Below are 27,544 nucleotides of genomic sequence, written 5' to 3' on the forward strand. Positions count from 1 at the left end.
TATAACAACGAGGGGAGGTCCGACATTATTAGCTTGTAAACAAAATGTTCCCCAATACTGGAATGCGGGCAATATTAAAAGTCGGAAGACGGACATTCTACCATTTTAAAGAAAAATATTAAATGCATTTTCCCACAACGGCAAAAATATAACAACGAGGGTAGGTCCGACATTATTAGCTTGTAAAAAAATGTTCCCCAACTCCAATGCCGGCAATGTTAAAAGTCGGAAAACGGACATTCTACCTTTTAAAAGAAAATTATTAAATACATTTTCCCACAACGGCAAAAATATAACAACGAGGGTAGGTTCGGCATTATTAGCTTGAGAAAAATGTTCCCCAATACTGGAATGCCGGCAATATTAAAAGACGGAATACGGACATTCTACCATTAAATGCATTTTCCCACAACGACAAAAATATACTAACGAGGGTAGGTCCGACCTTATTAGCTTGTAAACAAATGTTCCCCAACTCGAATGCCGGCAATATTAAAAGACAGAATACGGACATTCTACCATTTAAAAGAAAAATATTAAATGAATTTTCCCACAACGGCCAAAAAAAAAAAAAAAAGGGTAGGTCGACATTATTAGCTTGTAAAAAAAATCCCAAACTCGAATGCCGGCACTATTAAAAGACGGAATCGGACATTCTACCATTACAAAAAATTGTCAAAAATATAACAAGGGGAGGTTCGACATTCTTAACCTTAAAAAAAATGTTCCCCAACTCGAATGCCAGCAATATTATCAGTCGGAATACAGCGGCCATTTTACCATTAAAAATAATTGTTCATTGTCCCAGGACGGCAAAAATAAACAAGGAGGGGAGGTCGGACATTCTTAACTTGTAAAAAAATGTACCCCAACTCCAATGCCGGCATTATTAAAAGACGGAAACGGACATTCTTCAAAGTCTCAAGCGGCATTAAAGAATTATTTTGTGTACAATTATTCAGGCCGCCTTCCCTATTATCATTGAAGGTATTCATGCTAACCCATGCGTGAAGTTATTACTAGACTTGTTGCGGGGACCTTGCTTGGCCCCGCAAAACTTGCCACTCGCAAGTACCACCGCTCGCGTGGACCGCGTTCCGTCCCCGCAAAATATCCGCGGGGGTGCGGGGGTCCCCGTACCCGCCACGCAGTTTACTCGCGGGTACCCGTTCCGAACTCGCTGGGGTTTGGAATTACTTGCGGCTGGTACTGTATATTCACAATTCTTGTCTCCAATGATTCAACTTTACACTCAGGCAAGAGCGCAGTCTGGCGGTACCACACCTTCTGTACAAAGAGATCTAATCCTGCTCGTTAATCGGCCGTCCAGCTGGAGGTCTCCTATCTTTTTCCACTGGCCTGACAGGGGAGGTCCGACATTTTCTTTTGTTACTCTGCGGTTTTGCGGGTCGTTCAAGCTCCTTCTCTTCCTTCCTCCATGGTACAACTATCTTCAATTATGAAGGCTGCACTAGAAAGGAAGAAAAGAAAGAAAGTCTTAGATGTTAAGTTTGTATCAGGGATATCGTTTTGGTTTTACCTATATACACCAAATTCTGACAAAATTAGAAAAAAATGATAAGATAAGAAATAAGAAGAAAATGGATTACCTTGCTTCTTAAGAGGATCTTGTGCTTTGCATTTAAATTTGGTTTTTGTTTGCGTTTTGTTGTTGTTTGAGTATTTGGAGGGGATGTGTTTACGAAAGACATACATTAACTCAGTTTGCATCATTTCTCACAGATTCAAGACCCAATGTGCTTTTCCTGATCATTGATGATTTCCGACCCGCCTTAGGGAGTTATGGAGAGCAAGTAATTACTCCCAACATGGACCAGCTTGCTGCTCAATCAATCAGATTTACAGATGCCCACGCACAGGTAAAGCCTTCATGGTCTGTTTATCAATTAATTCAATCTAGGAAGTAAAGGTTATGGTTGCCAAAATGATGTGTTCTTTGTTGGAAGACGTTTTCAACCACTTTAAGATTAATTTGTGTTTTTGTGGGGATGACAAATTGTACAATCTAGAGAAAAGTTTACAGGTCATGTTGAATTCATAGACTTCATTTTATTCCTCCTACATACATTGTATGTCACTGCCAATAAGTGAAATCTTACAATCAGTGGTAACCTCAGCAAAGTGTTCACTTTCAGCAAAGTGTTCACTTTCTGCATTTCACACCTTTTTATCATGTATTCAGTATATAATAGGCCCTAACAATACTTTCAATAACACTCTACATTTACACCTCACTTAAAGCCATTATATACTTTCGGTACAAAACAAAAAAAAGTTCACAGATTTACAAATAATTTACAGGGTTTACAGAAGGTAATGGTGAAGACTTCTCCTGAAATATTATTCCATGAAATGCTTTACTTTTTGAGAAAACATAAAAACAATATCGATTCTCGATAGCGAGAATTACGGATTTATTTTAAACACATGTCATGACATGGCGAAGCGTGCGTAAACAAGAGTGGGTTTTCCCGGTATTTTCTCCTGACTCCGATGACCGATTGAGCCTAAATTTTCACAGGTTTGTTCTTTTATATATAAGTTGTGATACACTAAGTGTGGGACTTGGACAATACTGTTTACCGAAAGGGTCCAATGGCTTTAAAACTGCGTTTCCAACACTACTGTATTTATCTTGCACGGTATGCAGTGTCCTTTGGAGTGCTAGACCTACTCCTTTTACATAGCACAAGGTGCTGTGGCGCAATATGCAGTCAAACAGGAACACTAGGGGGGGGGGGGGCCTTCTCTTTTTGAGAAGGGCGCTGGGTTTTTACCTAATTGTGGCTTCCTTACAGACACAAGTGACACGACCAGGATTCAAACCCACACTCTGCTGATCAGAAACACCTCAGCCCACAGAATGGCCATAAATTCTTGAATGGCCATAAATTCTTGAATGAACGCGTTGTAAATTGAGTATTGTAAAGGCAGTGGACACTATTGGTAATTATTCAAAATAATTATTAGCATAAATTATGAGAAACGGCTCCCTCTAAAGTATTAACGTAGTTTTCAAGAAAGAAGTAATTTTCCACGAATTTGATTTGGAGACCTCAGAGTTAGATTTTGAGGTCTCGAAATCAAGCATCTGAAAGCACACAACTTCAAAAGACAAGGGTTTTTTTTCTTCCATTATTATCTCGCAACTTCGCAGCCAATTGAGCTCAAATTTTCACAGGTTTGTTATTTTATGCATGTGTTGAGATACACCAAGTGAGAAGTAAGTAATGCATGAATATTTGTAAGAAGCTTTCCAAGCTTTGTATGATTTTGAAGCATTCTGCAGGGAGGCATACTTGGCGCAGTTATCAGGTACAATTCGAGGCAGAGGCCACCCTTAGCTTTGCTGGATAGACAGTGTCCAGAGTGGAGTAACAGAAGTGTACGAGAGCTTCTAAGAGCAGCGATTGAAAGAGATCAGGTGCGCCGCCATTACATTTTGAGGATGAGGCGGCCACCGATACAAGGCTTTGCTGAATGAATTATTTGTATTTTCCAATGATGTAAAAACAGGTACTCTTGTAACAATCTGGTATCCTTTTCGTTTTGCAGCAAGCTTTGTGTGCTCCAAGTAGGATATCTTTCTTGACGAGTAGGAGACCAGACTCAACTCGCCTGTGGGACTTCATGTCCAGCTACTGGCGAGATGCAGCCGGAAATTTCACAACATTACCTCAGCATTTCAAAGAGAATGGTTATTACACAGTGTCGTTGGGAAAAGTTTTCCACAGGGGTAGGTATTGAATTTACAGATGGTCAAGACATACTTACATATTAATCATTCAATATATTTGTGACAAAGTGGGACATGCACCGTTATAAGTGCACAAGTAGGGGCTACTATTTCTGTCCACACTCGAGCCTGATACTTAACGGAGGCATTGAAGGCGATTGCCACCATGCCCCCTGGTCATTGCCTTTGTGCCCTTTAAATGATCCAGTAGAAATTGACAATAATCTCATAGGGTGCTCATTACAAAGGCCGAACATGCCTTGGTGCCCTTGCTCTTTCAAAAATGAAGCATACAGGCCTGGTGACACACTATTTTGTAGTCTTGTTTCATCAGGCCTGGAATTCCACAGAGGCCAAGGAGGACATGACCCTGAATACCCTTGTCTCAATTGCCCTGGTGCCCCTTGACTTTAATTTTAAGTGCCTTTTTCAAAATGAAAATGGCCTTGCCCTCTCAAAGATGAAGTTTCAGGTCTGTTTCATTTCATTTGTTTGTTTTTTCAGGATTTTGGAAATGATTACAAACTGTAATAGAGTGTGTTTGGCTTTTGGAAATAATAATCAGAAGGTAAATTGTGAGTGAGCAAGCAAAGCTAGTGAATCAGCACTAAAGCACGGTGCAAGTCATCTAGCAGTCTAGCCATAGATTCTGGGTGTGACTGTGTGAGCAAGTCACAGGGTGGATGAAAAGTGCATTGCTGCATTGTGCAGGCAACCAATAGAATCACTTGTGCGTTATTAATGCTAAGCTGTTAAGCAATCTGCTTAATCCAACACCATCCTGTACTAGGCTCTGATTAGATCCACTGGCTTGAATTAATTGATTGTTGTTGACTTTTAAAGCATATTTGGCAGTGGCCTGGTGAATTCCCCATTCAAAGTAATCACAGGCGGAATTCAGGCAATATTTTATACCATGGAACACCTTTCTCCATGACTTTACAAAATACGAATATCTTTCTCTGTTTTTATTTAAAGGGAAGGTACACGTTTGGTCATTACTCAAAACAATATTAAATTAAAAACTGACTTGGTAACGAGCATTGGAGAGCTGTTGATAGTATAGAACATTGTGAGAAACGGTTCCCTCTGAAGTGAGAATGAGGTAATTTCTCACTCAAATAATAAAAGACTTCTAGCCTGGTCTTTTATTCTTATCTTAAAGCACACAAATTTGTCTAACAGTAACAAGGGTGTTTTTTCTCTCATAATTTTCTCGTAACTTTGACGACCAATTGAGCTCAAATTTTCACAGGTTCGTTATTTTATGCATATATTGGGATACACCAAGTGAGAAGACTGGTCTTTGACAATTACCAAATGTGTACCTTCCCTTTAAACACAAACTTGTTTTTAACCTTTTTACCCCCAAATCGAACAAAAACCGTATCTGAGATTCCAGAGATTCTATTTTTCTGAATATAAATTGTTTTGACCTACAATGATATCCGTTTGAATAGCAAAGGAAATAAGTCATGTGTACAAATGCCAGAGTCGCATTTATCAGCAACTATATAGCGGACTTGTGCAAGCGGAAATCTAATCAAGATGGGTGTGAGAAAAAACACTTTCTATTGCTGCAAACACCATGGTTTATTCTAAAGCCATCCACCGCTTTTGACCCAATTTCATAGAGCCGCTTAAGCACAAAAAGTAGCCTAGCACAACAAAGTGTTTCTTACCAGACTAAGGTTACCTGCCAAACTACCATGTCACATGTACAGTTTTTGACTGGTAGCCTGCTCATTTCTGCTTAGCAGACACTTGTTAAGCAATATTCTCGTTAAGCAGCACTATGAAATTGGGCTCTGCTCTCAACTTGACCCAATGATGCCCTCACCAATCTCATCAGGCTTGGAATTACATGCAGGCCACGGAGGCCATGACTTCAAGTGCCCCAAGGTCCAATTTCATAAAGCCACAGAAAATGGTTACCAGCAAAAACTCCATAAAGTTTACATTGTTTAACTGGTGCCCCACTCAACTTTAAGCTTAGCAAATAAATTTCCAAAGTAATATTTTCTGCTTAACAGCTTCATTAAATTTGGCCCTGGTCTTGGCCTTGGTGCCCCTTCAAAAGTTTCCTTTTGACTTTACGATTTTCCAATGGAATATACGAGGGACCAAAGTGGTCCCAAAAATGTTTGAATACGCCCAAGACTTTACAAAATGAAAATGGCCTTGCCCTTTCAAAGATGAAAATCCAGACCTGGAGGAAAGTACTTCATATTTAGGACACTGTATAAAGAGGAGAATGAAAGCAGTTTGTTCATCATAAATTTTATGTTTAGTTGTTTTAATTTTATGACAGGTCGATGTTCCAATTTCACTGATGATTATCCATTGAGCTGGTCCATTCCTGCCTTCAGGCCAACCACAAAAAGGGAAACTAAAAAAAACAAGGTAGGGCAAATAATTACAATTCTGCCCCCGCCCCCCCCCCTTTTTTAAATTAAGAATTCATATAGGTGTCAGATGTGTTGTGGTGTGTCGTGGCTGAACGAATAAGAGCACCAGATTCAAGCTCTGGTGTATCTGATCAGCAGAGTGTGGGTTTGAGTCCTGGTTAAGTGACACTTGTGTCCTTTAGAAAGACACTCAAAACCACTATTGCAGCTTCCTTTGTATGGGACATAAAGTTTTACACTTGTTTTGTGATGTGTTATGCATGTGAAAGAATCCAGTGCACTCATGGTAAAGAGAACCAGTGTTCCTGGTTTGATAGGCTGCATATTGCGCCACAGCACCGAGTAAACCATTACATGGTGCTATGTAAAAGGAGTAGGTCTCATAATTCAAACGTAGCTCCACATGAATTACAGCTCTACATACCTTGCAGGAAAAAACACTGAGTGCTTTAATTGATTTGCCCTTAGGGGTGTTATAAGAACTATAACAGTATTATTATTATTATTATTATTATTATTATTGCTCCACTAGGGGATGAGAATATTTTTCATTAGTCCAGACGTCTCAAAGTGTTCATTAGTTTTTTCCTGCACAGTATGCAGAGCTATGTTTGAGGTTGACAAAATCTGCAGCCAACCATACAAGAAAATAAGAACCCCATACAAGAAAATAAGACCCCTGCTCTTATTGATAAATTAACTGGGTCATTTAATGTGCATTACATTACAAATAAGACCAATAACTTTACATCCAAACTGAAGAACTAACCAAGGAGGCTACATGTATGTGTTTTGGTTAAGGACACAAGTTTCAAGACCTGGGGCCCCTGGGGCGGTAGATTTCAAAAAGAGTTAGGACTAGTCTTATCTCGACTTGGGACGAGTTACTAGTCCTAACTAAGGACTAGCTGTACATTTTTGATATCTCTTAGGACTAGTCCTAAATGTAATATTTCAGCTTTATTAGTTTTCATGTTTTTGAGAAAAAGTAAAAATGACAGAGCAATGTTTTCAGGGGAGTCGCGTTAATCCATCGTGCATGCTTTAATAGTTTTCATCTCACTGAGACACAAATTATTTTTGTGAAACTGTTCTCAAAAACTACAGCACCTCAGCAAGAAATATTTGAAGGGAAGCTTTCTATCATTGTTATCTTTAAACTGTATAAGTTTAAAGGCAGTGGCCACTATTGGTAATTACTCAAAATAATTATTAGCATTAAACCTTACTTCATGGTTGATAGTATAAAACATTCAGAGAAACGGCTCCCTCTAAAGTGACATAGTTTGCGAGAAAGAAGTAATTTTTCACGAATTTGATTTCGAGACCTCAGATTTAGAATTTTAGGTCTCGAAATCAAGCATCTAAAAGCACGCAACTTCGTGTGACAAGGGTGTTTTTTCTTTCATTACTATCTCGCAACTTCGATGACCAATTGAGTTCAAATTTTCACAGGTTTGTTATTTTATGCATGTATTGAGACACAGAAGGTGAGAAGACTGGTCTTTGACAATTACCAATAGTGTCCAGTGTCTTTAATATAAATCTGTGAACTTTTGTGTTTTGTGTCCTACAAAAAGTACCCAGACGCTTGTTAAAGTGTTTTCGCAGAGTTTGGACAAAATTGTGTTATTTTCAAGCTTTTGTTTTAAAGGTTTAAGTACTTCTTTACTGACTGAGACTCTGATTGTGGTTTGGAAAAAGTTATTACATTGCACAATCAGAATATTGATTTATTCAACAGTTAGTAGAATCTGTTGAGGTTATATGATTATCCTTGGGTTACAGCAATGTAGGTCATAACACCAAGGGTAACAACCCGACCTTGTTTTGATTTTTTTCCCCTCTTCTTTTTGGCTGACTGCCTGCATTGTTATTAGTATACAATGGTGTGTTTGTACGCAAAGTGAAATCGCCAGCTTTTGGTAGTTTTTTCCCCTTAAAACTTGTGTCTCAAAATTTGTGGTGAAATTTTACTTGGACCATAGAAACACTGTAATCTGAAACCTGCGATTACAGGTTTTGCTGCTGTTGGAGAGAGCTTATAAATTCCATTTCGCTTTGTTTTAAACCTATACACATGTTTGATAAAATATGTTCAAGTTTAATTCTAATGCAAGGGTTTGGTAATTACTCAAAATAATTATAGCATAAAACATTACTTGGTAATGAGTAATGGGGAGCTGTTGATAGTTTAAAACATTGTGAGAAATGGCTCCCTCTAAAGTAACATAGTTTTTGAGAAAGAAGAAATTTTCAACAAATTTTATTTTGAGACCTCCGATTTAGAATTTGGGGTCATGAAATCAAGCATCTAAAAGCCCATAACTTCGTGTGACCATGGTGCCACAAGGGTGTTTTTTCTTTCATTATTATCTCGCAACTTTGCGGCTGATTGAGCTCAAATTTTCACAGGTTAGTTATTTTATGCATATGTTGAGATGTACACCAACTGTGAAGACTAGTCTTTGACAACTACCAATAGTGTCCAGTGTTGTCTTTAAAGCCACTGGACACCTTTGAAAACCAGTATTCTCACTTGGTGTATCCCAACATACGCATAAAATAACAAACCTGTGGAAATTTGGGCTCAATTGGTCATCGAAGTTGCAACAAATTAAAGAAAGAAATCATACCTTTGTTGCACAAATTTGTGTGTCTTCAGATGCACAATCAAAGGCTTCAGGCATGAAGTCTTTTAATATTTGAGTGAGAAGTTACCTCAAAACCTATGTTACTTCAGAGTCCATTGCCTTTAAAAGACCAGCATGACCAGTAAGTTTGCCATCCTACTAGTCTGCCATCTTTTTCACTAGTTCATACTTCAAACTGATGATAAAACAACATCGAACTAGCCATCATGACAATTTATTGACTGTAGAGATTGTTGACTGGTGTTTTTGTGTTTTAACTCGCATTTGGTCAATGGGGCATTGTTGTTAAAGGAGAACACTGAATGCTTGAGTTATAAATAATGTGCCCATTGCCCAAAGTTTCCAAGAACCTTTTTTCCAGACTTGAATGGCACAAGAAGAACTGTATTCACCAAAGAACTGTATTCATTAAACAAATTGGAAAGAAAGTAATTACATATTTGCAAAAATGTTAACTAGCTGTCTGTAGATTGGTACATGTAGGTCACACTTGGCCTGTAGAATTATTTGCAGATGAGTTCATGTTTTGTTTTCAGTTTCAGGATAGTGTTAACTAATATCAGTTAGCTTTATTCTGAAACTGAAGCAACAAATACATTGTATATTATTGGTGTAAGTAAAACTTAATATTGAAAAAGATAACCAAATAGCCCTTCAGATTGTTTCACAAACATGTACTTCCTTGTTGCTGTTCTTTATTTCTGACGACCCCTTTTCATTTCCATGTGGTGTTACTGCGAACCTCTCTTAGTTATACTACCCTGCAAAGTTTCAATTCCTACCTACCCCTTTTAGATCTCAGTCTACAGAGGGCGCTCTCACTGTTAACCAGTCCTGCTTACCTTGTCATGCTCTGCTTCTTTCGACCTCATCATTGACTCTTTAAAGGCCTAGAATTGTGTAACTGTGTGGGGCAAAGCAGTTTTTGTTGTCTTCTCTTGACGTGAAAAAGGGAAAGAGAGAGGCCTCTGACTGTTTTCAAAGGATGTTTAAAGGGTCTAGGTACTTTTTGTAGGACCAAAAACACAATCTCCACAGATTTACACTAAACTTACACAGTTTTAAAATAATGATAGTAGAAAGCTTCCCTAAAAATAATACTTGCTGAGGTGCTATAGTTTTTGAGAAATGAGTAAAACAATGCCATGAAAATAATTTTCGTCTCACTGATCACGACACAGAAATTATTTTAGCATGTAAAAACGTACTTTCATGACATTGTTTTACTCGTTTCTCAAAAACTACAGCACCGCAGCAACAAATTTTTTAAGGTACACTTTCTACTATCATTATCTTCATCTATCATTATCTTCAAACGGTGTTAATGTAAATCTGTGGACATTGTGTTTTGTGTTACAAAAAGTACCCAAATCCTTAAAGTCAGTCATGGATTTAAAAGAATTACTACTTCAATTTGACCTGCTTAGCTTAAGAGTAGTGCCATTTGCCCAGTGCCCTAGATCATGCCTACATGATTAAGGTGACTGCATATGCCCAGTGCCCTAGATCATGCCTACATGATTAAGGTGACTGCATTTGCCCAGTGCCCTAGATCGTGCCTACATGATTAAGGTGACTGCATTTGCCCAGTGCCCTAGATCATGCCTACATGATTAAGGTGACTGCATTTGCCCAGTGCCCTAGATCGTGCCTACATGATTAAGGTGACTGCATTTGCCCAGTGCCCTAGATCGTGCCTACATGATTAAGGTGACTGCATTTGCCCAGTGCCCTAGATCGTGCCTACATGATTAAGGTGACTGCATTTGCCCAGTGCCCTAGATCATGCCTACATGATTAAGGTGACTGCATTTGCCCAGTGCCCTAGATCGTGCCTACATGATTAAGGTGACTGCATTTGCCCAGTGCCCTAGATCATGCCTACATGATTAAGGTGACTGCATTTGCCCAGTGCCCTAGATCATGCCGACATGATTAAGGTGACTGCATTTGCCCAGTGCCCTAGATCATGCCTACATGATTAAGGTGACTGCATTTGCCCAGTGCCCTAGATCGTGCCTACATGATTAAGGTGACTGCATTTGCCCAGTGCCCTAGATCGTGCCTACATGATTAAGGTGACTGCATTTGCCCAGTGCCCTAGATCGTGCCTTCATGATTAAGGTGACTGCATTTGCCCAGTGCCCTAGATCGTGCCTACATGATTAAGGTGACTGCATTTGCCCAGTGCCCTAGATCATGCCTACATGATTAAGGTGACTGCATTTGCCCAGTGCCCTAGATCATGCCTACATGATTAAGGTGACTGTATAAGTTTTTGGTTTTATTATTATTATTACTGAGACAGTAAGTGTTATGCATTGATTGTAATTGTTTAGCTGTTGAGTTCATAGGTGCAGGCCCAGCATTTAATTTTGAACATGTTGAAATGGCAAGGCCATTTTCATTTTGCAAAGGGCACTTCCAAAGTAAAAATCTTAAAGTCAATGGGAAACTGTTGAAGGTCACCAAGGCTAATACCAGCACTCTGTGGCCTGTGGGCTTAAAAAAGTCAACAACCATATTATGTCAACATTTTTTTCTTTTAATCTACGCATTCAATTCTTGATTAAGACTCTTTCATGCAATCTCTTTTAAATGCAGTGGACACTCTGTGGCCTGTGGGCTTAAAAAAGTCAACAACCATATTATGTCAACATTTTTTTCTTTTAATCTACGCATTCAATTCTTGATTAAGACTCTTTCATGCAATCTCTTTTAAAGGCAGTGGAGACTATTGGTAATTACTCAAAATAATTATTGGCATATAAAAACCTTACTTGGTAACAAGTAAATTATAGGAGAGGTTGATAGTTTCAAACATTGTGAGAAACGGCTCCCTCTGAAATAATGTAGTTGTCGAGAAAGACGTAATTTTCTACAAATTTGGTTTTGAGACCTCGGAATTAGATTTTGAGGTCTCAAAATCAAGCATCTGAAAGCACACAACTTCGTATGACAAGGGTGTTTTTTCCTTCCATTATTATCTCGCAACTTCAACAACCAATTGAGCCTAAATTTTCACAGGTTTGTTATTTTATGCATATGTTGAGACACACAAAGTGAGACAACCGGTCTTTGACAATTACCAATAGTTTCCACTACCTTTATAAGGCCCAGTGACCAGGGGTGATGATGTTAGAAGACCTTTGAGATGCCCTTCGGATGTGAAAAGTGCTTTCTAAAAACTGGTTCTTATTATGATTACTATTACTTTGTTTTCTTGTTTTTCTTGTTTAGCTGTGCCCTGGACCTGATGGCAACCTGTATTCCTACACCATGTGCCCAGTGAATGTAACAAAAATGCCAAAAGGGACTCTACCTGATATAGAAATAACGGACTCTGCAATATCAGTCCTGAGAAGCCTCTCAAGAACCAAGAGGAAAGTTAAAGGAAAAGGACGTCATAAAGTAACGCCTTCTACTGATGGACATCCAACCCCACATACACCATTCTTTATTGCTGTTGGCTACCATAAACCCCACCTTCCATTCAGGTAGGTTTAAAGACACTGGACACTATTGGTAATTGTCAAAGACTAGTTTTCTCACTTGGTGTATCTCAACGTATGCATAAAATAACAAACCTGTGAAAATTTGAGCTCAATCGGTCGTCGAAGTTGCTGGTAGCACCATGGTCACTAAAAGGTGTGTGCTTTCAGATGCTTGATTTTGAGACCTCAAATTTTAAATCTGAGGTCTTGAAATCAAATTCATGGAAAATTACTTCTTTCTCATAAACTATGTTACTACGGCGGGAGTTGTTTCTCACAAAGTTTTATACTATCAACCTATCCCCGTTACTCGTAATCAAGAAAGGTTTTATGATAATAAATAATTTGAGTAATTGCCAATAGTGTCCACTGCCTTTAAAGGCACTGGGCACTATTCGTAATTACTCGTAATAATTTTTGCCATAAAAACTTAACCTGTACTGAGCAATGGACAGCTGTTGATAGTTTAACACATTGTGAGAAACAGCTCCCTGTGAAGTTTATAGTTTTTGAGAAAGAAGTAATTTCCCACTTAAATATTTGAGCTGAATTTGAGACCTCAATTGAGGTCTTGAATTCAAGCATTTGAGAGTATCTAAAAGCACACAACTTGTGCGACAAGGGTAAAATGTGTTCTTCCAATGTGTTCTTTCTTCGCAACTTCATCCATCAATTGAGCACAAGGTTTCACTGATTTGTTATTTTATGCATAAGTTGAGATATGCTAAGTGAGTAGACTGGTCTTTGACATGGTGTCCAGTGCCATTAACTTATTATTACTAATAATTTCAGAATTATATGGAACTTGAGTCATTGCATGGTGAGGTATCAATATTTGGTTTGCGGTAACACCATGTGTGTATCTACTTTCCAGGTAGACTGGTTCTTTTGAGAACTTGTCTTGCTTTATATTTTCTACTACCTGGAGTAGATTTTTCAGAATTTGTGAGACTTCTCAGTTCTGATAAGAACTGTCCTGCTTATTTATAGCTACCTGAGCGGAAGGCCTCGACTAAATTAGCTTTAGTGGATCGAGGGGACATCTCGTTATAAACTTCATTTCCGCAGAGTGAGTTCTTAATTGGTCTCAACAGATTAGCTTGCTCTAGTCTACGTCAGGCGACTGAGTGAATGATAAAATAACATCTTAGGTTATTTATAAGACTGTTGAAAATAAGACAGTTTAGGCAGTCCTATTGGTTGAAAGTTGGTCAAGTGACCATTGCCCATTTGTCAGAGCTGCTTTAGAAAGAAAACACTGCTCAAAGTATTTTGAATGGTAACCTGATTGTGGTATAAGCATCATTTTGTTGTGCTTGGCTCCTTTTTGTGCTTAAGCAGCTCTATGAAATTGAGCCCCTGCTTACCTGGTATTTAATAAGGGAATGAGGTTAGCGACGAGTTTTTAAAACGGCAGGGTCATGGCCGTGCAATAAAGGCCCAAGCTGATCGCACGGCCACGCCCCTGCAAGGTTTTAAACATTAGTTTAAGAATGAGCTACTACTCTTATATTCCCATTCAAGAATACCTTTTTGCTTAAAAGGCATAATCAAGTAAGAAACTCTGTAAAATTATCCATTTTCCGACGTCCTTGTGCTTTGTACCTTCCTCCATGATACATATGTACGTACGTGTGTTGCATTTTATATGACTGAGACAGTTTTCGGATATACATTCGTACACGTAGTTAGTCTTTGTGCAAGATGTTTCGCTTTTACCTTTCACACAGCGCGGCCAACTCACCAACAGCGCCCACATCGCCCATAATGAGAAACGTTTTGCACCAAGACTAGCGCGTAGTATCTGAAAAACAACCGGTTATGAATAGCTCCAGCTGGTCTTTGTCAACCGTTTAAACACCCCCACGTGACGCGCCCTCCACCAATAGGAATAGCGAAACTGTCTGAAATATTTATGAGTAATCTATAATAGCAGAGCTGAATCTAATAGATGCTAAATTTGCTAAATAAAGGATATTAATTTTTATTTTGTTTACCCATACACCGATGTGTGTTAGCCTTTTATACTCAGTACTTTCCCGAATCCTGTGAACAAATATCACAGGCATGTTACTCGGTTGGGTTTCGGAGCCACGACCCTTGCCATTCTAGAGCAGTGTCTTACCAACTAGACTTTAAGATCTTATCACCACTCATTTATTTTTAGTTCATAAATGACCTTTTTGTTAAAGCAACAACTTTCAATTTCGTGTCACATCTTCAGGGTTCCGTTGAACCAGGCTTTTCAAAGCTGAATCTGTTTTAAGGCTGGTTTGCTGTTACACATGGTATGCATTTTGGCACACAAGCTAATGACATTGGTGACGTTTAGTGCTGCATTCAATCTGACCCCTGGTTCAACGGAATCCTGAGGACGTGACACAAAACTGAAAGTTATTCACGCTTTAACAAAAGGGTCGTTGATGAATTAAAAATAAATGAGTGGTGATAATATCTTAAAGGCTCTGGACACTAGGTAATTACTCAAAATAATTGTCGTCATAATATTACTTTGCAACGAGCAATGGAGAGTCATTAATAGTATAACACAGTGTGAGAAACGGCTCACTCTTAGGGAAGGTAGTTTTTACGACAGAGGTAATTTCTCACTCAAATATTTTAAGACTTAAGCCTGAACCCTTTTTTAGGCGTCTGAAAGCACGCAACTTCGTGTGACAAGGGTGTTTTTTTCTTTTCATATCTCTCGCAACTTTGATGATCAATTGAGTTTAAATTTTCACCAGTTTGCTGATTTATGCATCATTCGTTGAGATACACCAAGTGAGAATACTGGTCTTTCACAATTACCAAATGTGTCCAGTGCCCTTTAAACGGCAGTTTAAGACTGGCAGGGTTGTGGCTGGGAGATGGATGATTTGACTGATATTCCCTTGTTACAAATGTTAACCCACATATTCATCAGTACTACATCCAAATGATTGAAAGTTGATTAACCTTTTCAGATATCCAGAGAAGTACAAGGACCTGTACCCCATTGAGACCATAGAAATGGCCAAGAATCCTTACTTCACAACCAATCTGCCTCCCGTTGCCTGGGAACATTGGAAAGATGTCCGTAAAGGGGAGGACATTCCACTTTCTGCACAGGGTGTGGACTATTATCAACCAATGCCGGACAAATATCATGTAAGTATTAATGTTTAGTTTGTGTTCATAAATTTTGTATTCATTAATCAAGCCTTGGCTCGATTTCACAAAGGAAGTGTTTCGGCTGAGTGGATAAGAGCACCAAACTCAAGCTTTGGTGCTTCTGTTCAACGGAGAGTGGGTTGGAATCTCGGTCGTGACACGTGACATTTGTGTCCCTGATCAAGACACTTACATGTAAATATAAGGTTGTTGACTATTATATTATCAACCAATGCCTGACAAATATCATGTAAATATTAAATAAGGGAGTAAAAGGGTAGGGTCAGGGCTGTTCGATACAGGCCCGAGCCGAAGGCAAAAAAACTTATCCGAAAACAACCGGTTATAAACTGCTCCTGCTGGTCATTATCAATCGTTAATAACACTCCCTTGTAACACGCTCTCCACCAATAGGAATATCAAAACTGTCTGGGGTGTTCATATGAATTTGTATTCATGGGGTGTCAGGGCCGAGTGGATAAGAGCACCGAGCTCAAGCTCTTGTGCTTCTGTTCAACAGAGGGTGGGTTCAAATCCAGGTCGTGACACTTGTATCCCTGAGCAAGACACTTAACACTATAATTGCTTCTCTCCACCCAGGGGTAAATTGATTTAGCCGAGAAGCACATATTAATGTCGCAAAGGCTGTATACTCCCAGGGGAGCTGAGGAGGTTTAAGGAATGAATTAAGGCCCAGTGACTAGGATTAATAAAAGGTTGCAATCAGTTAGCTTTTGGGCTGAAACTAATCAATGGTTTTTAGTTTATTAAACACCAACAATCTTAAAAGGCCTACACACTATTGGTAATTACTCAAAATAATTGTTAAGCATTAAGCTTGGGCGATATCACGATATTATCGAATATCGCGACATTAATTTGGACACGATTACGATATCGGATGGATTTGGTTTTAATCGAAATATCGATATATCGCGATATATCGATATATCGATATATCGATTAAATATCGCGATGTATTTGCTAGCTGAGACATCTTGCACCCCATAGGTTTGGAGTAAAACCAGAAGAATAGGTCATTAGAACACCTCTCTTATGCTAGGACTGTCTCTTCTACAACTTTCCCTTGGAGTTTCAAATTTCATTAATCGCGATTATATCGAATATCGCGAATATTGTCGGCGATATATCGTGAATAAAATAAATCGATATCGCCCAAGCTTATTAAGCATACCAACTTACTTGGTAATGAGCAATGGAGAGCTGTTGATAAAACATTGTGAGAAACGGCTCCCTCTGAAGCAATGTAGTTTTCACTCAAACATTTGAATATGATTTTGAGACTTCAGAATTAGGTTTTGAGGTCCGGAATCGAGCACAGTTTATCTTAAGTGAACAGAAAATTGAGATTACCTGGGCCCAATTTCATGGCTCTGCTCACCGTAGGTAAAGATTTGGCACTTGCAAACACAGGGAACCCGTGCTTATGTACATTAAGCGTATTTCATATTTAACAGGGAATCTTTGCTATTTCGTGTGCGTACTGCACATTACTAGACATTCTGCGCTTACACAGCTAGTAGCGCTTACACTTATTTTTCTGTGACGCTCATGTCGGCTGCACTGCTGTTTGTTTTGCTCTTCAAACACTATCAAATTTCTGCTTTATTTTAGTATCTATGTGCCATATAGTCTGTTTTATTGTTTAACTCAACTGTCGTCGGTACAGGTCAGCCAGTTTGATACCAGCAGCGCCTTGGGGTCCAGTCATGGATGTAAGGCGCTTTATAAGCGTTGTTTAGTATTATTATTATTATTGATTATTATTATTATTACTTATTTGCACATGTAAGCAGAGTGCATGGTGATTGCATGCGCAGAGTGCCACAGTAAGCAGAGTGCATGGTGATTGTATGCGCAGAGTTCCACAGTAAGCAGAGTGCATGGTGATTGTATGCGCAGAGTTCCACAGTAAGCAGAGTGCATGGTGATTGCATGCGCAGAGTTCCACAGTAAGCAGAGTGCATGGTGATTGCATGCGCAGAGTTCCACAGTAAGCAGAGTGCATGGTGATTGTATGCGCAGAGTTCCACAGTAAGCAGAGTGCATGGTGATTGTATGCGCAGAGTTCCACAGTAAGCAGAGTGCATGGTGATTGCATGCGCAGAGTTCCACAGTAAGCAGAGTGCATGGTGATTGCATGCGCAGAGTTCCACAGTAAGCAGAGTGCATGGTGATTGCATGCGCAGAGTTCCACAGTAAGCAGAGTGCATGGTGATTGTATGCGCAGAGTTCCACAGTAAGCAGAGTGCATGGTGATTGTATGCGCAGAGTTCCACAGTAAGCAGAGTGCATGGTGATTGTATGCGCAGAGTTCCACAGTAAGCAGAGTGCATGGTGATTGTATGCGCAGAGTTCCACAGTAAGCAGAGTGCATGGTGATTGCATGCGCAGAGTTCCACAGTAAGCAGAGTGCATGGTGATTGTATGCGCAGAGTTCCACAGTAAGCAGAGTGCATGGTGATTGTATGCGCAGAGTTCCACAGTAAGCAGAGTGCATGGTGATTGTTTGCGCAGAGTTCCACAGTAAGCAGAGTGCATGGCGATTGTATGCGCAGAGTTCCACAGTAAGCAGAGCCATGACATTGAGCTCAGATTGCTTCACAAATAAATGCATGTTAAGTTCCACTTCCCTCCTCAATGTCAATTTTGATGATGTTCAACCCGTCTCTATTTAGAAAATCATACATTATAATGGCAATAGGCAAAAAGGGATATAGATTTTACACTTCAGCAAAGGTCATTTATCGTGGTCAACAAAAAATGAGACCGATGAGGGCAGATATAACAGAAATATACGCAAGACATAGATAGATTGATAGATAGATAAAATGGTTTATTAAAAAACTGTCCTCGCAGCACAAAGGCTGAATTACAACAATTTTACATAAATTTAAAATTTGAAATTAAATAGAAGGCAAATTGGTAATACAAAAATAAAAAATATGTAAGATAGTTAAGCCACTCCCCTAAATTTACACATTGAAAATTGCACATGAAATTGAATTACTTTTACTCAAAAATGGTGTGACAATACAACAAAACAGCAGACAAGAATTGAAAATGTAATAATCAAGAAAACAAGCAAAAGGCCAATTAAAATCTGAACATCAATCAGATAAAAGCAGGCCATTGATTGTAGTTGTATTTACAACATTAACAAGTGATCAACATGGCTAGATGTGGTACAAATATAGAAAAATATTATTATTGCTTTAAAATTGGGTTTTGTTCCATAAACTGGTCGTATACATTATCGGACTATTTTTATTTTTGGTACCGTTTGGTTTTGGAAACCGGTAGTGAGATTTCATCTGAGTTTCTCAAGTTCCTGTGGTGAACATAACACCAAGAGATAAGCAAATGAGCAACAAAAATAACTTAAGAACAAAAACCACAGTCGCAAGTGAGGTTGGTCATTAGACCCCTAAGATGGTTTGTGACAATTATTCCATATTAATAACTAAGGTGTGATTTCTCTGTTTTGAACCGGAAATCCATTTTTGTTTTTGGAGACCCCAACCAAAAATTTTAAATCACTCCTTTTTTAAAATTATATTTTATAAAATACATGTGTAGATCAAATTCATAAGACACCCCAAATTGCAGAGTAGCGCTTTCATAACCAGAGATACATGTAAATGAATGTAAGCAGGCTTTGTACCCCAATCTTTCGCACTCCCAAACGTTCACGCTTTGCGCTCGCAAGCTTTCATGCCTTGCTTTCATAGTTTATGTTTTTTCAACAGCCTATATGACATCCCTGTTTTAACCACAAAAGCCTTTTCGATTATGGATACAATTATGTGAGATATATTTTTGTTTATTGTAACCATTGTGTTCTACCTTGTACCAAACCATCTGCAAAACTCAATGGATTTCTCAGTCAAAATATTGGTTTCTGCTTATTTAGACACTTGCAGCTGGTGAAAATAATTAGCTGTCACACATTTTTCGCAAACTTGAAGCAATGATTTTTGTATACTCTCACTATTTGATTGCTTCCATGAATTTCCCTTTTTGGGTTTCATTCCGTCAATCAAATTTAGCCCGTTCATGAAAAGATGACTGCTTTTCAGTTATACTCCCCCCCCCCCCCCCCCTCTGAGAGAAATGCTTTTTGGGCATGTGCTGATCAATAATAACCATTTTGTATCTAAATAAGTCAATATATGTTCCTTTGGTGCCACAAAGTAGCTAGAAAATGAAGAAAGAAAGTATATGTAACTACAGATGCAAAGTCTAGTCTAGTCAACAGTTCCTCTTGCGATGAGGACTCAACACACTGGGGATTCCAGGTGCAAAGATTAGTTCTGCGGGAAGAATTCCCAGCTTTCTGGTTAAGTACACATTTGCTGGAAACTTCAATTTAGTGGGATTGGATTTTTCAGATGATGTTTGTTGCCAAAGAGGGATCAAAGATTGAACAAGTATTGAGGCCAACATTGCATCCTGTTTTGCGTCTTCAGAGATAGCTCTTGTAGCTGGAAAGCTTGCAAAGTATTAAAGGCACTGGACACCTTTGGTAATCGTCAAAGACCAGTCTTCTCACTCGGTGTATCTCAACATTATATGCATAAAATAACAAACTTGTGAAAATTTTAGCTCAATTGGTCGTCGAAGTTGTATGACATTAATGAAAAAGAAAACCATCCTTGTCACACGAAGTTGTGCGCTTTCAGATGCTTGATTTCGAGACCTCAAACTCTAAATCTGAGGTCTTAAAATCAAATTCGTGGAAAATTACTTCTTTCTAAAAAAATTACACCATTTCAGAGGGAGTCGTTTCTCACAATGTTTTATACTATCAACCTCTCCTCATTACCCGTTACCAAGTAAGGTGTTATGCTAAGTATTAGTTTGAGTAATAACCAACAGTGTCCACTGCCTTTAACTATGTTTTTCATAATTCATTCTCAGTAAGGGAATGGTTGTTTCCGATATGAATCTATTTAGCTCATTTTATTCCAACCAAAATTGACAGTTTCTTTGATCATCCTTTTATAAGAGTTCCCTCGGGAGATTTGGCATAGTTTTCATTTTTGGAAGCACTTTAGACAACTACTTTGCAAATAAATATCAATCAGGTCGTAGAATGATGCTCCCACTTCCCGCTTCTGTCGGCATTGTTGAAGAAAAGCCACGATACTTCAATTAGCTAAAGCCCCAAGGAATTACCTTCAATAATGGAGTTCTGTAAAAAAACACTGCTTTCATTCCAAGCCAGATCTTTTCAAAGTCAATTCTCACAGTTTATAAATTTAATCTCCAGATGACTATCCCGGTAACCCATTTCTTTTCAGAACTGATGTTCCGAACAAAACATGAATACTGTAAGTAACCACTGAGGTCCATCCGTTTAGATTAGATCCATCAATTAGAGATAGTTCCCACAGTGGCGTATATCGGCCATCTTTACGGGCAATTTGGAACACAGAGCCATGCGTTAGAATGGCGTGTATCACGCGCACATTTCATAAAACTCATTGCCTGATTGGTTAGTAAACAGCGCGCCTGCGTTAATCTACTGGGCAAATGACGTGCCTGCAAGCCTAAATGCATTTTGCCCGTAAAGATGGAGTCAACTCATCTATACATCAACCTCTATAAAAAATGACTGATTCTTCCACATTGAAAGAATGTTATTATTAATTCATTATGGCTGCGCTAATAACCTATTTTTTGCTGCAAGCTCAGTTATGAAATATTGAATTATGAAATATTGATTGGTTATAAAGGGACACCGACTGCGGGGTTAGATCTGGAACAAAATGGGTTAATAATGCAAAGGTAACGCCATGGATTAAAGGCCCGGACACTTTTGGTAATTGTCAAAGACCAGTATTTTCAATTTATAGATAGATAGATATAAACGTTTATTCAATGTTGCAAATAGTGTATAATACAGAGTAATATGGACAAAATAAAAGTAAATATAAACTACATTAAAAGGTGAAACTTTAAATAAAAGGCATCATCTAGGTCCGGGGAGAAGCACAGCTTTTGTTCCCCAGCCTATGAACAGACAGACCAAAAAAACAGACAGACATTAAAAATACAGGACAAAACTAACAGGACAAAACTGACAGGTGTAACAGTTTTAAATTACAAATGAGAGGCCCAGAGTGCTCACAAGATATGCATAAAATAACAGACCTGTGAAATTTGGACTCAGTTGCAAGAAAATGACGAATGAAAAAACACCCTTGTTGTACAAAATAGTGTGCTTTCAGATAGAAATAAAAGGCTTCTGGCTAGTAGTGTTTATTATTTTAGTTAGAATTACCTCTTTCTCAAAAACTACGTTTTGTTTTATACTATCAACAGCTCTTTGTTGCTGGTTACCAAGTAAGGTTTTATGCTAATAATTATTTTGAGTAATTACCAAACATGTACATACCTTTAATCTATATGAAGTTGATGTAATGATGGACTTGATGTAGAGTAATGAAGACTGACTGTTGGGAAACTGTTACAAAGGCAAGAGGCAGGTGGGCCTATAAAGTAAACCCACATACAATGTTAGACCATTTCCTGTTATTGGACGAGGGGCATGAAGGCGTCACATGCACCTGCCATAAGGAACTCATACTATTGACTCATATTGAACGACCAAGTCTTCATAAACATTCAAGCACAATGATTAAGAACAAATATAAATTGACTTCTGCGTATTATTATAATTCTTGTTCCATACTGCAGTAAAGATTGCAACTCCCGCATTCCTACAGTCTTACCAGTAGATCCCAAACCGACGTCAAACGGCACATAGTCCTCCGGGATTGACAAATGCCTTCTTCTACTGCCATGTTCCTTAAAAAATAATGATGATAATTTGAATAATAATGAAAAGTTATAAAGCGCACAAATCAATAAAAGTGCTCATGTCGCTTCATACAAACAATAACATAAACATGTACGATAACCAAAATTGATCTAGGTAAGCCTAAGCTAAGAGAAATACAAATGCAATATCTACGAAAACATTGATGGGAAAAAATAAAACCATTTACTAAAATACTTGTTTGAAAAGAGCAACGATCAAATTCAAGGTTATGGCATTTCTGGTGGTTAAAGACCCTGGACACGAGATAATAATGAAAGAAAAAAACACCCTTGTCACACAAAGTTATGTGCTTTCAGATGCTTGATTTCAGGACCTCAAAATCTAATTCTGAGGTCTCAAAATCAAATTCGTGGAAAATTACTTCTTTTTCGAAAATTACGTTACTTCAGAGGGAGCAGTTTCTCACAATGTTTTATACTATCAACCTCTCCCCATTACTTGTTACCAAGTAAGGTTTTATGCTAATAATTATTTTGAGTAATTACCGATAGTGTCCAATGCCTTACATGTAAGTCATCAAGTATGGGTTTAATTCCAAGGTAGTGATACATACGTCCTTGAGCAAGATGCTTTACTATAATTGCTTCTCTCCACCCAGAGGTATAAATGGGTACCTGCGAGGGTACAGGGGTCGATACTGTGTTTTAAAAAGAAATTCTGAGCACCCAGGCAGCTCGGGCTGTTTACTCCCCAGGGACCTGAGGAAGATTATAAGATCGTTATTGGCCCAATGTCGGGGCGCTAATGTAAAGCGCAACGGTTATTGTGAAATGCATTACATGTATATAAGAGTAAGTTATTAGTTATTATAATCAGTATAAGCATCCATGTGTGTAATTCTTGCCAAGGTGCAAAAACATTTTATCTCCTCAAATAGAGTTGCCATTACATGCCACTTTGAAATTGTCAAAAGGTTGTATTTTGCTTTGAAGAGATAACTTCACCGTACACAATTAAAAATAGGCTCCAAGATACGATCTTTCAAGACAAAATGTTTTTTGAGATACAACGTAGTTGAACATGATAAATCGGTCTGTAGTTGTCATTTTTGAAAGGCAACCTCCAATACTTTAGAGACAAAGACGAAATCAATAAATAATACTTCAAACTAGTCATGGGCAGACATCTTCAAACTTGAGTGCTTAGGGGGTCCACAAGCATGATATTAATAAGGGAATAAAAGGGTAGCGACGAGTTCTTAAACGACCGTTTAAAACCGGCTCAGGCCTTTATGGTCTGGCTACGACCCTCCAAGGTTTTAGATGGCTGTTAAGAATGAGTCACTACTCTTTAATTCCGCTTCGTAAATGCTCCTTTTTTTCTTCTTACATGTACATGTACCTACAGGTAGGAATTTTCGATGCGAATTTTCAAAGTTTGTACTTATTCAGATTTTGTTTTTACTGGTTGGTCTGTTCGGTTGTGTATACCCGCATGTACAATCAGATTACGTCTGGGTATAATTTATATACATGTATATTGCATTCCGCGTAAGTAAATTGGCGTAAATGAGCTTGTGGACCAAGCATGCGAAGCTAGCTGGTCTTAAACAGCTCCAACTATGTCTTTATCAACTGTTTAAATACCGCCATGTGACGCGCTCTCCACCAATAAGAATAGTGAAACTGTATGGGGTATTTATGAATAGTCATTAATATATTCTTTAACTTTTGAGCTATTTTTTCAATATCACCAATACATTGGTAGTTACTCTCAGTGTCTGAAAATATCCATGAAATTAATATTGTTGCGTCCAAAACACTCAACGTGTTAGAATGTTTGGATTGATTACGTAGACCCTCGTACAAGTTAAGTGTTATGTCCACAACAGGTGCCTTCCTGTGGAGTCTAGGTTGCACAAAATTCAATCAACCTACAGTATGTCTCAAAGCATACAAAAGGGCTGTCATAGCAGTAGCATCAAGACTCACAATCACCTCTGTCATGCTAGCTTGATTGTTAAAGGCACAGCCGTCATTTTCACCAAACTCTTCCTAACTGAGAATTAATCTTAGGACTTATCAAGTTCCATATCCATTGATGATATGACGCATTGAACCCATCCTCACTCGTCGTAACTCGAGATATGTGGGATTTATCCTAGTGTTCGTGAAATCGGCTCCTGGACACCTTTAGTTGGTAATTGTCAAAGACCAGTGTTCTCACTTGGTGTATCCCATCATGCATAAAATACAAACCTGTCAAAGTTCGGGCTCCATTGGTCATCGAAGTTGCGAGTAATTAATGGAAAAAAAAAAACCTTGTTGCACACATTTGTGTGCTTTCAGATGCATAATACAAGGGTTCAGGCCTGAAGTCTATAAATATTTGAATAAGAATTACCTCTTTCTCTCAAAAATACATTACTTCAGAGGCATTATTTTAGACTAACAACAGCTCTCCGTTGCCTTTTACCAAGTAGGCCTTCATGCTAACAATTACGGTGAGACCAATATAGTGTGCCTTTAAGGAATGAGTTTTCTTCTCGAGTAAAGGCCTGTTTATAGTCGGTTGCACGATGGAAACTTTGACCCGCGACACAGTTTATAGTCATCGCTGAGGCCTAAAAACTGTGTCTTTTTTGTCAAGATTTCCATCGCGCGACCGACTATAAACCGGCTTTATATAATTTTCTCTTTTGGATGGAGTAAGAGTATGACCCATTTACTTCTGTTCGTCGACAATGTATGATCCAGTTGTGTCTGTTGTGACAAAGTGTTATAACTTGTAATCACGCTATAAGATTAAGAAAAGAAAGATGCTATCAGGTTAGTAGTAGCTTTTTTTAGACTGAACGCTGGCTTGGAGTGGGGTTAATCTGTGTAAAAAGTTCTCTCAGCAAAATGACCAGTAGACCTGACTCCGAAGGGAAGAGACATAAATTACCTTGCTGAGATAAGACCTGTCGTGTTCTCCCATCACAGTGTGATGGATGGGAAAAATGGATGGAAAAAATTGGGGTGAATATTAAAGGGACTCTATGCCTTGGATCGGGCGAGTTGGTCTATTGAAAAAGCGTTTTAAACCGTTGGTTATAAAATGCATAATGGTTAGAAAGACAATTTAGAGTAGAATCTACGATCCACACCAATGTGCCTTGAAGTTGTATGGTTTTCCTTATGTCGTGAACAGCACACCATTTTTTGGAGTCAAGTTTTTTTACTCCATGAAATGGCCGACCATGTCAAAGTAAAAGGACAACCACGCAATTTCAAGACATGTTTGTGTGGATCATTATATTGTACTTTTAAAACATCTTTTTAACAATTGCTTTTGAATGCTTTTCAAAGACCAAATCATCCTATCCAAGGCAACGTGTCCCTTTAACTCTGTGGTGGTTTGCCACTTGACTTTAAATCTTAACGTGGTGATTCAAATCTCTTGCGGGTCCGTTACAAGTCTCATGGATTCTCCAGTTACGGACATCACATCACATTAATGGCTTTCGGGGCATTTAGTGAATTTCAATTACACAAATTTTGTCGTTGCCGGGTTCTGTATAGAAATATGAATGAATATTGCACTCAAACGGAACATCATAATTGATATGGTCAGACCATCGCACTTTTTTACCTCATGTCTTCCGATTTTGATAAAAATTGCTGTGCTTGTAGGTCCTAATGAGCAATGAATGCACACCAATTTTCAGCCCGATCGGACGTTCCATGTGGTCAGGGCTGAAACCACTAAAATCTGACATTTTTAGGGTAAAATACCACCTTTTTGGTAAAAATATGTCATAACCATGTCAATTTTTATCACATATATGCACATTTGGTATCAAATTGATGAAAATTGCATGCTCAAATAAATTCTTTCATCAAAAATAAATTTTCTGAAATGTAGGTCACTGTAATCCTTAATTTTTCTGAAACAAAACTCTTTCCAAGATGGTAAACAAAAAATGTCACCATGCTGCAACTCTGACTTCATCGGAAGGTTAGCATGCCTTTTCGTGTGCTATACGGTTAAATGGAAATCGCACAGTTAGCACAAAATCTGCTGCTGAGCAGCTCTATTAAAATGGGCACTGAAGTCAGAGTTGCAGCATGGTGAACAAATTGTTCTTGAGGATTTCTCAGAAAGTTACTATGCATTAATTTGTTGTTCAAGATTCATCACAGGGGGTTAAAGTAAGACTGCATAAGTTTGTGATCTACTGAAGAAAGGCAGACAGCTTCTCCATCTCAACCTTGATGTAATCTCTAACTGGGATCACTAATAATCACAGTGGTGCACCCGAAAGGGGGGGGGGGGGGTGGGGGACGATGGGTCGGGGGGGATTGATCCCAGCCCCTCCAAGGTATTCAATTTGTTTGTTTGATTTGTTTAGATTTTTTGTTTTACAATCTTCGAAAGAAATTTTTGGGGAAATTATGGCCCACCCCCAAAAAATAATAAATCCTGGGTGTGTCACTGCTGATAGTTTAAATTCTGATTCTGGTTAAACCACATCAGCCCTCAACAACAAACAAATCGCAAACAATGAACACTTTAAGTAACTTTAGAAACGGAAGAGTGAGGTTTGTTGGTGGATTTATTATGTAAAGTATATAAATTGACTAGTTTGTGACCTAACCACTGTACAAAAATGGTAATAAAATTGTAAATTTTGAAGAGCCCAGTTGTTTCTTGGTTGATTGTGATAGAGGAAAACATGTTCTATCAAGTGATTTTTATTTTGTTGATTTTTTTAATGATGCATTGTTTCACAAATTGGGTCAAAGGTCAAGATAACATATTAAAGATCACGGTACTTGTACAAAAATAGTCATAAAGTTGTAAATTTTGAAGAGCCCAACTGTTTCTTAGTGGATTCTGATATTGGAAGACATGCTCTATCAAGAGATTTTTATTTAATTGATTTTTGGAATGATACATTATTTCAAAAACGGGGTCAAAGGTCACGATAACATATTAAAGATTACAGTGACCTACATTTCAGAAAATTAATGTTTGACAAAAGAACTGATTTGAGCATGCAATTCCCATAATTTTGATACCAAATTTGCATATATGTGATGAGAATTGACATGGTTATGACATATTTTTACCAAAAAGGTGGTATTTTACCCTAAAAATGTCAGATTTTAGTGGTTTCTGCCCTGACCACATGGTAAGTCCGATCATGCTAAAAATTGCTGTGCATTCCTTGCTCATAAGGACCTACAATCACAGCAATTTTTATCAAAATCGGAAGACATGAGGTAAAA

The 27,544-nt window shown here is 38.3% G+C and overlaps 1 protein-coding gene across 1 annotated transcript in view; it reads left to right on the forward strand.

Moving 5' to 3' along the window:
• The window catches only part of LOC117293782 (iduronate 2-sulfatase-like), a 36,173-nt gene that overhangs the window by 5,354 nt on the left and 3,275 nt on the right, over positions 1-27,544 (forward strand). The window contains exons 2-6 of the mRNA XM_033776222.1: positions 1,744-1,880; positions 3,577-3,757; positions 6,069-6,160; positions 12,060-12,316; positions 15,277-15,460. Of these exons, the coding sequence (XP_033632113.1) occupies positions 1,744-1,880; positions 3,577-3,757; positions 6,069-6,160; positions 12,060-12,316; positions 15,277-15,460 (851 nt within the window). The remainder of the gene's footprint in view (positions 1-1,743; positions 1,881-3,576; positions 3,758-6,068; positions 6,161-12,059; positions 12,317-15,276; positions 15,461-27,544) is intronic.

Source organism: Asterias rubens, chromosome 8 (genome assembly GCF_902459465.1).
Source record: "Asterias rubens chromosome 8, eAstRub1.3, whole genome shotgun sequence".
NCBI lineage: Eukaryota > Metazoa > Echinodermata > Asteroidea > Forcipulatida > Asteriidae > Asterias > Asterias rubens.